The sequence below is a fragment of the Echinops telfairi genome, unplaced genomic scaffold (assembly GCF_000313985.2).
Source record: "Echinops telfairi isolate 266 unplaced genomic scaffold, ASM31398v2 ScPeMD7_23;HRSCAF=83, whole genome shotgun sequence".
NCBI classification, from domain to species: domain Eukaryota; kingdom Metazoa; phylum Chordata; class Mammalia; order Afrosoricida; family Tenrecidae; genus Echinops; species Echinops telfairi.
Genome location: NW_022103920.1, coordinates 83,558,578 through 83,568,128, shown reverse-complemented (window position 1 = coordinate 83,568,128; position 9,551 = coordinate 83,558,578). Strand labels below are relative to the sequence as shown.

Genomic DNA, 9,551 nt, shown 5'->3' with positions numbered 1-9,551 from the left:
GTCCCAGCGACACCTCATGATCAACAGGCTGGTGTGCTTCTTCCATGTGGGCTTGTTTCTCTGCTAGATGGCCGCTTGTTTAACTTCGAGCCTTTAAGACCTCAGACACTAAATCTTTTGATAGGAGTGCACCATCCACTTTCTTCACCACATTTGCTTATGCACCCCATCTTGTCTTCAGCAATTGTGCCAGGAGGGCGAGCATCTCAGAATGCCAGGTTGTTAGAACAAAGAGTTCTCGCATTGAGGGAGGGCATGAGCAGAGACCTAAAAATCCATCCACAACCTCAGTGAATTGCCAAATAAATATATGTACATAGGTCACTACCTCTATTTTTATGAACAAATGTCTTTATCTGCTTATACCTCTATTCATAGCTTTGCTTCCTAGATCAGTCTTCTGTTTCCTTTTCCCTTCCTCCTGCCCCACCATCATGCTTGCCCCACTTCTGCCTGTTGGTAATTCCTCTCAGCTAGATTGCTGTTGCTCCCATGCCCCCAGGATCTCTATGTCCCCCTTGTTATTGATGTTAATGCCCTAGTTGTTCCCTGTCTATGTCATTGTTTGTTCATCGCTCCTTTCCCCCGCCTCCTTCTCCCCACAGCTGAGACTGTAAATCTTTATGGGAGTAGAAAGCCTTGTTGTCCTCCCAGGGAGAAACTGCTGGTTTCGAACTGCTAACCTGGTGATTAGCAGGCCAACTTGCAACTCACTACACCACCAGGGTTCTTACACATATTGTAGGTCAATAAAAACTTAAACAGACCAATTAACAAACACAACCCCTGCCTTAGAAAATGAGGGCGCCCAGTCTGGAATTGAAGTGTTCTCTGTAACCAACTGCTTAAATGTGGGCAAGGTGCACCCAGAACTATGAGACTGGGGGTGGGGGGGGTATTGTGGACAGTGAGCACAGTTTCTTGGCTGATGTTCCACTTCTTAGGGCTCATGGAGCAACCATGCGTGAGGGCAGGGCAAACGGAGACTTCCAGGGGAGGGATTTTCCGGAAAGGTTTTGCCTCCCCTCTCCCAGTCGGATGGAAGCTCAGGAAGCTGGGGCTCATTTGGGCCTGCGCCGTGTGAAACTGAAGCAAAGAAGGCAGAAGGCCGAAGCAGAACCCAACTAAGCCTGTGGAACCACAGTCTCCCTGAAGTGTGGGTCTGAGGCAATGGGGTGGAAACCCCGGAAAGCCTGACAGCATTCTGAGTCATGAGGAAAGGCATTTCTTATAAGCAGTGGGTGGGAGAGAGCTAGGAAGAGGTCACCACAGCGCAGTCATGGGAACGGAAGATGAAGGCCTAGGAGGGGTGGGGAGAACTGCTGCCAGAGGTGAACGTGCCCTTCTCTCAGCAGCCCTCCCCTAAGGCTACCCTACAGAATCGTGACCCTCCACCACAGATGTACGGGCAATGAATGAAGACCTAACCTACAGCGAGTCAAAGCTTAGGTCGGCTGCTGTGTTGAGTGCTAATGTACCCTCAGGGTTCCTTATTTTTGGATTTGTGATGACGTACCTCTTTCTGTTGTTCTGGAAACATCTTCAGCACACGGCCCAAGCAATCTGGAAAACAAGAAATCCACAGTAGGTGACTTGGCACTTCCTTCTTGGAGCAGATCTGTCACTGACTGCGTCCCTCCAGGTCCTCCTGCGGGAAGCTGTCCACCCCAGAACGGTCCCTAGAAAGTGGCCCTCTCTGCTCCTCCCTCCCATCTGCTGCCGCATGGACTGTGGGAACCTGGGCCCCCACTGGAGACTGGAAATGTGGACCATGGTGAGGAAAGCCAGGCTGAAGTGGACACGTCAGGGACTCAGAGGAGTCAGAGTAGTTAATTATTTACTGACGCAACTGCCGGAGCCTGTACCACGGAGGGAGCTTATTGTGCCAACCTGCTTTCTGGCAAGGCTCACTTCCTGCAAGACATCCCCAAGGAGAAGCCGCACGGTGCCCCCTGCCAGCGCTGAGATGCTTACACACTCACTGACTCGGCTTTCCTCCTGCAGTCGGCATCATAGTGTGTGTTTTGTGAGATGGAGGAGGACTTTGTGGATTGGTGTTGGACATATGGGTTAATGTTGGACTTGTGGGCTTGGGCAGCACTGGGTTGGGATGTTTTCTTGATGTGCATTTACCCTTTATATAAGACTCTCTCTTATACACATGAGTTTCTGTGGATTTGTTTCTCTAAAGTGCCCAGACTATCACAGGCACCAAGTTAAAGTGGGCATTTCTGAGGGGTGTGATTACGACTGGCCCAGCCTTCCTTCTTTTCTGCATTTCCCCAAGAGTTCACAACACATGTGTTACCTTTAATCCAGAGATAGAAAATAGAGAAAGAAAGGGGGGGGGAAAGCCTCTTTTTAAAAAGCAAAACCTAATGTGTTCTATTACTTTTCTCATTCCTCCCACCTCAAACACAACGGGCGCACCGAAGTCCTGTCACTTTCTGTTTCATTTTCTCTGAAGATGTTACACAATTTCTCTAGCCTACACACACATACACACACGCACACACACACACACACCCAATATATCAACTTAGTGCTTCCATCTCACGGGACAGTTTTGCTTCTCTCTGCTCAGGACGCTCCGTTGGGCATGTCTGTGTCAGAGCCAAAGCCCTCCCTGACCTCCTCTTCCTGGGGAGAGTGGCTCAGACCTGGCTCCTTGCTCAGCCTGACAGAGAGCCCTGCTTGTATCACCTGCCACCTCCAGAGAAGACAACACACCAACGAACCGGGTACCTATGGGTCCCTCTCACCGTTTGGATTGGAAATGCTGCAAGACTTGGCTGTTCTCCTTGAGACCCGGAGCCCGGCAGGGACGAGAGGAAAACTGAAGAGACCGTGATGTATGGCTTAGAGCTTGGAGGGACCTAGCGTTAGACTTACACAGAAGCTGCAGGATTGATAAAAGACCGCATGAGATAGGAGGCCCCAAAGAGACTCCCCTCTGGGAATGTTGGATTGTGTTGGTGGCTTGGGTGGTTGATGACTGCAGGACCACCCTGGAGCCAGGGCAGCTCAGAGCTCTCCTTTCCCAGCAGCCCAAGCGAGCCTCCTGGCTTCCCTTACACAGGGTCTTTACGAGAAGTGGCCCTTTGAGGGAAATTCCAATTGTGCAATCAAGTCAACCACAAGATAAGCCACCCCAAACATGGAAATACTGGGCGAAAGTGATCCAGCCACTTTAGGGAGGGAGAGACAGCAGAGCGAGCAGGTCCACTGTGAATCAGACCCCAAATTGTTCTCCCTTAGTCCATCTTAAAACTATAAAAAAGGACACACACATAAGAAGAAGTCTAAAATTCACCTGTGGTGGTTACACAATTTCATGTTAACTTGATAAGAGTGAAGGGATGGAGTCTAGTCTGTCAAACAGGTCTGATGGCCCCTCCTTGTGGGCATAGCCTTCTCCTAAGAATTCTGGGACCATCTCTCTCTTGATTCTGCCACCAGAAGAGGCAGGCTTCTCTCTCTGTGTCTCACTCTCTGCCTTCCTTTTCCTGCTAAGGAGACACACTGAGGAGCTGAAGGGGCCACATGGAGATGCTTCCGCCCCCACTGGAGCCACAAGACGTTCCACCCGCTCACAGGGGATCTTCCTGCAGTCAGCACCATTGCATGTGCGGTGTGAGTCTAAAGAGGAATTTATGGACTAGTATCGGACATGTGGGCTAATACTGGATTTGCGGACTTGATCTGGACTGGGCTGGGGTGTTTTCTCAATGTGCAACTGTTCTTTGATACAAAGCTCTTTCTTACACACATGTGAATGTCTCTGGAGTTGTTTTGCTAGTCAACTTGGAATAACACATCAACTAAAGCTAGAACCACAGATAAAACGGCCAGCTAAGTTTTTCCAGTTATCACAAAAGAAGAATGATCTTAAAGAGGGTAAGATTCATTAGCAGTCTCAAAAATAGTGGCTCATAGTATATAAAACAATGAGACCACTACCTTGCTAATTTCTACAATGTACAAGGCCTTTTATGGTCATGAGAATGATTAAAAAAAATCACTCCCATCAAGTCGATTCCGACTCATAGTGACCCTGTAGGACAGGGTAGATGGGCCCTGTGAGTTTCCAAGACTGTAGCTGTTTATGAGAGTAAAAAGCCTCATCTTTCTCCCAAGCAGCTGCTGAGGGTCTTGAACCACCAGCTTTATGGACGGTGAGAGCAGGTCATATTGGACTTCTTTACTTGTGCTGTGACATCCAATCAATGCCAACTCACAGTGACCCTCGCACAAATCAAGACTATTTCTCACAGTTCCAAAGGTGCTCCTGAGAAGTGGTTCCTGTGGGGTAATCATTTTTCTCCTCATAGTTCACAGAGACAATGTTGCACACCCCGCTGTGACAAGTGGCAACTGAGGTGTCACAAGCCGGTGAGTGGCCGTGTGAGGTACAGCTCTTGGACTCTCCTTGTGCAGAAGGAAGAGGAGGAGGACCCGGAGATGTGTACGAACTACTAATGCAGAGGGACAACGGGCCATGAGAACATCAGACAAACGTGAGACGTGTGCCCAGCTACCATGGTACCAATTGCCCTGAAAGGGATCACATTAGAACATCCTAGAGAGAGTGGGAGGAAAATGTGGAACAAACTTCAAAACCATGAAAAAAGACCAGGCTTACTGGTCAGAGAGAAACTGCTGGAACCCCGGAGAATATGATTCTTAGTCACCCTTCAGGCTGGAGATGAATTCATCCCTAGAGTCCTGTTTTCTTTCAGTCAAACAACAGCCAGGGGAAGATTGGGGAGGTACACACACCTTAGAATCATCAGCCACGTGAGCTCAAAGGGCAGCATTTACCCAAGAAGCAGCTCAGAAGGGCTAGGAGAGGAGGAAGGAAACAGAAAACCCCAGAAGGAAGTGAGAATAGAGATACGCATTGTGGGGATTGGAGTCAATGGTGTGGAACAAAAGAGGTGTGAACTCTTGAGTGGAAAATTGATCTATCTGTTCTGTAAATTTTGACCCAATTCACAATAAAAAGTCACAAGTATACCCCTGTCGGTTTAAAGGGGCAGTTCAACAGCAGAAGTTAGGGGAGTCATTTGGGCATGAGCGTACATTGGTCCACTCAGACTGCATTCCTCTTAACTGGGAGCTGCCTCTCCTCCCCTTCCCCGTCACCACACTGGTGTTCTGGTACGATCAGATAGAGGGGAAGCAGCTTATACCTGGGTGCATGGAGTCCTACGGGCTATGTGTCCCTCATTGTCCTGCCGCAGGAATGTGAGGGACCAGCGAACCCAGCCTCCTAAGCAGAGTGGGAAATGCCCTGGCTTTGGGGAGGGCACCCTGTGAAGCGGAGTCCAGGAACGCCAAGCATGGCGGGTTATTGAAGCTGCCCCAGAGCACACATGCCCTGATCGTGGGCTCCTAGCCTGCTGTACTGAGATGATACACTCCTGTCCTTTAAAGCCACGCACTTGGTTGTGGCTATTGTTAATGTGGCAGCCCTAAGCACCTAAGGTAAGAACGCACATAGACTTAAATAGCGACAAAGCAGGACCTTCCCACCTCCTCGGCCAGGTGAGAGCATTCTCTCAGCCCCCATCATCACAAGTGCCTGGCTTGGTGCACTGGAGTATCTAGCCTGGACTATTCCCTGTTCTCAATTCTGCCGCACCCTTTACTGGGGCTGGGGCTTCTGGGACACAGCTGCATCTTGCCTCCTTTTGCAAAGCCCTGCGCACATCACCGTCACATCAAACCTTTACAACTTAATAACCTTATTATTTTCCAATTCTAAAAACATGCGCTTGATGTAAAAAGGTAGGAATGATAGAGACATTTAGTGGAGTGTAATAAAACTTGTCTGAGATCTCATCACCTACAGATGATTGTCAATATCTTAGGATCCGTCCTCACCACTTGTTTTTTCTATGCATACTGAGTTTATCAATGCAAATGCATCTAGCTATTGGAAAATGATTTTAGGTGGATTTTTTTTTTTTTTTGCCTCTGTATGTTGTGGTGTGCCACCCAGGCCATTCCGACTCACTGTGACCCTGTGTTAGAACACAAAGACCTCATAGGGTTTTCTTGGCTGTAAATTTTTTTTAATGGTTCATATGTTGAAATGACTATTTTTTTCTTCCTTCCTCCCACCCCCACCCCCCCCACTCCACTCCTCCTGGCTCCCTCAAGAGCCTGCAAAGTCTCTTTCTTCTGGTGGGGAAACCATTTTTCTTGGTTGTTTTTTCTTTTATAACAATGGTATCAAGCAGTATTTATCTTTATGAGACTGCCTAACTTTGGTGAGTATAATGTCTTCCAAATCTGGCCGTGCCGTGAGGAAGTTGACAGTTTCACCATTGCATTTTACAGATGCCTAATATTCCACTGTAGGGATGGACCAGACGGTAGTATCCATCTCCCCATAGATGCTGTTTTGGTTTTTCCCACTGGTCCACTAGCACCGTTGTGGCTGGCGCTGCAATGAACGAGAGTGTGTGTCTATCTGTGGGTGTTTTACTCTGTCCTTTGAGGTCTGTGCCAAGTAGAGAGACTGCAGGGTCGTGTGGTTATTTCTACTCGCATTTGTTGCAGGAAACCATGCTGGGTTCCATGGTGGCTGTACAGTTTTGCAATCTCGCCAGCAGCATCGGCATGTTCCAATTTGTCCACATTCAGACAGCTATCTTTGAACTCTATCTTTTCGTGAGGAAAAGTGTCCAACTTTTTCCACTTAATATATTCTTTAGGATATTTTACTGCTTTATTTGACCAAGTCAAGACTTTCCCATTACCAAAGCCAAATTCACAGACATCAAGTCAACGCTGACTCTTAGTGGCCTTATATAGGGTTTCCCAGGCTGTACCTCTTTACAGGAACCAACAGCCTCATCTTTCCCCCATGGAGCAGCTGGTGGGTTTGAACTGCCAAACTGGCAGTTACCAGTCCAGTGCTTACCCACAGCACCACCAGGGCTCCTTCCATCACACTGCTATAATCATAATGTATTTAGCCCTCTCATATTCTTAGCTTTATAGATTGTCTACAATATTTTACCCACAACTGTTATAAATAAAGGAACCTTAGTGGTATAATGGTTACCCGTTGGGTGCTAACGTCAAGATTAGCGGTTCAAAACTGCCAGCCACTGGGCAGGAGGAAGACTTGGCTTTCTACTCCCATACAGAATTCCAGTCTCAAAACCCCACAGGGGCAGTCCTACCCCGCCCTATAGGGACACTGTGAGTCACAGCTGACTCAATGGTAGTGAGTGTGTTTGGGGTTGTGGTGGTTTTGTTTGTTTGTTTGCTTTGCAATAAATATGTACACAAATGAATACAATTTAAAAGTAAAGTGAAGGAACAGAACTACAAAGAAACACTGCTTGAGGAAAGTTTTTAGTAATTTATTTCCCCATGAACTGTGAGAGGATCCACTTCACAGTCCCCTCAACCACCACCAACATTTTTATTAAAGCAAAACTTTAAAAGTTTGCCCTGCTTTCTCTCCTAACAACAACTGGAAAGACAGTTCTTCCCAAATCACTCTTCCCCTTCCCCGAGGAAGATGCAAAGGATTCCCATCAAAACACTACCTAGGCACACAGCAAACAGAGGCATGATTATGTCCCACCCTCCACTGAGGTCCTCCGCATCTTCAAGGAAGCAAAGAGTGTGACTTGGTTCGCACGCTAACCTGAGGCCAGGACTTCTCAGTCCCTCCCGGTGTCCTGGAGACCATGCTGGCTCAGAGCCACCGTCCAGGATAGAACTGCCCCGGTGAGCTCCCAAGACGGTAACTCTCTGTCTCCCGAGTAGTGACTGGGGGTTTTGAACTGCTGACCTTTCGGATCACAGCCCAACTTGTCACCACTATGCCACCAGGGTTCCTCGAGTCAGGATTTAACCCCGCCTTCATCCTGTAAGCAGAGAACTCCTCCGATATGGGATCGTAGCCGCGGCGGTAGAGTCCGGAATTCTAACCTGTCGCAGAAAGAAGTATGCCCAAAGGGCTCAGAGGTAATTCCTCCCGTTTTTGCACTGACACCCCAATGTCTGGCCATGAAATGCACACACAACGGCGAGCTCATGTTGGGGGCTAGGAGAAGGCACCACACGTGGCTTCCCAGCAGAGGCCACAGACACAAAGTCATGTTCCCCTTTAATCGGGGGAGACCCCAACAGGCCCCTCGCAGCCTTCTTGTCCTGTTCCATACTTCCATGTTCTGTTTTGGTTACAACTCCCCTATCACATGCATTCCAACACCCATGGGTGGGGAAGTGGGGAGGGGGCACAACTTAATCCATCAGTCTCTCCATCTTTCTCAGGTCATGACCAGTCAGAGGAGCGGTTTCCTTTACTTTCCTAACCAAGCTATTTAGTTCTCCAGTAGAATAATGGATTTTCCAGGGTCGTGCCAGTAACGAAATGGTACAAGTGCTCCGACAGTTCACGGGGATAAACATCAGCCCTTATTCCTTGAATTTATGTTTCCTATCATTTAAGTTGGTAAAGGTTCGTCCTAACATTTTTTTAATTGATCTAATTTCATCTCATAGTACTTCAAATCGGAGCCAAGAAATTGTTATCTTTTCATCTCACTACTATAAAGAGCACACAAATCAGTCAAGTATAAATTTATATCAAGGCAGCTTTAGAAACACACACACACAGCCCTAAAAAAGAAAGTGGATTCTGAAAATTAATCTCTAGCTCTGACACTGCTCTAGAAAAGGCAAAGACGAACGGGTTATCAAGATCTCCAAGCAAGCCAACAAGTCGCCACGAGCCTAATTAGCAGTCATGGGAAAAGGTCATGGCGGAGCCCGTAGAGGCTAGTCTAGCTCGTTCCTTCATGATGACCTAGGGAGGGGAAGATCAGCTCCACGGCTTCCCAGCTTCCTCAGAGTCCTCTTTAGAGACCTGCCATGCGGAGAAGCAGGAAAATCGGAAGTGCCGGGTGACAGAGCGCCAGAATGCTCTCTGACTTCTGAGAGTAAATGCTCTGCAGCTAGGTATCTCTTCTCTCTCTCTCTCTCTCTCTTTCTCTCTCTCTCTCTCTCTCTCTCTCTCTCTCTCTCTCTCTCTCTCTCTCTCTTTCTTTGGGTTGTGGGTGAATCTAAAGAAATGCCCAGGCCTCTGGAAACATTCTGTTGGGATACCATACCTCATCCACCTGACAGCCTTGATCTTGCCCCTTCAGACCTGTCTTCATTCCCTACACTCAAAGACCATTTCAAAGGAATGAGATTTGAGTACCACAAGGATACCCAAGCTGCTATTTTGATGTGATGCAAATTAAGGAGCACAAATTCTTCAGGGAAAGGTTTGAGAAATGGAAACACCACTTTACAGCTTACAAAACATAGGTGGAGGAGATGTCAAAAAACAATGGCTGCACATTGTGATATTTTTGTTCAATAAAGGACGCTATCATTTGTAGCAATACTTTCTGACTCACTGTATTATTCTGGGTACTTTAGAGAAACAAATCCACGGAAACTCATTATAAGAGAGAGTTTTATATAAAGGGTAAGTGCACATCAAGAAAACATCCCAACCCAGTGCTGCTCAAGCC

The 9,551-nt window shown here is 47.7% G+C and overlaps 1 protein-coding gene across 1 annotated transcript in view; it reads right to left on the bottom strand.

Annotated features, from left to right (window-relative positions):
* The window catches only part of SNX10 (sorting nexin 10), a 65,419-nt gene that overhangs the window by 36,978 nt on the left and 18,890 nt on the right, over positions 1 to 9,551 (bottom strand). Inside the window, exon 2 of the mRNA XM_004702732.2 lies at positions 1,517 to 1,563. Coding sequence (XP_004702789.1) covers positions 1,517 to 1,540 — 24 coding nt within the window. The 5' untranslated portion in view covers positions 1,541 to 1,563. The remainder of the gene's footprint in view (positions 1 to 1,516; positions 1,564 to 9,551) is intronic.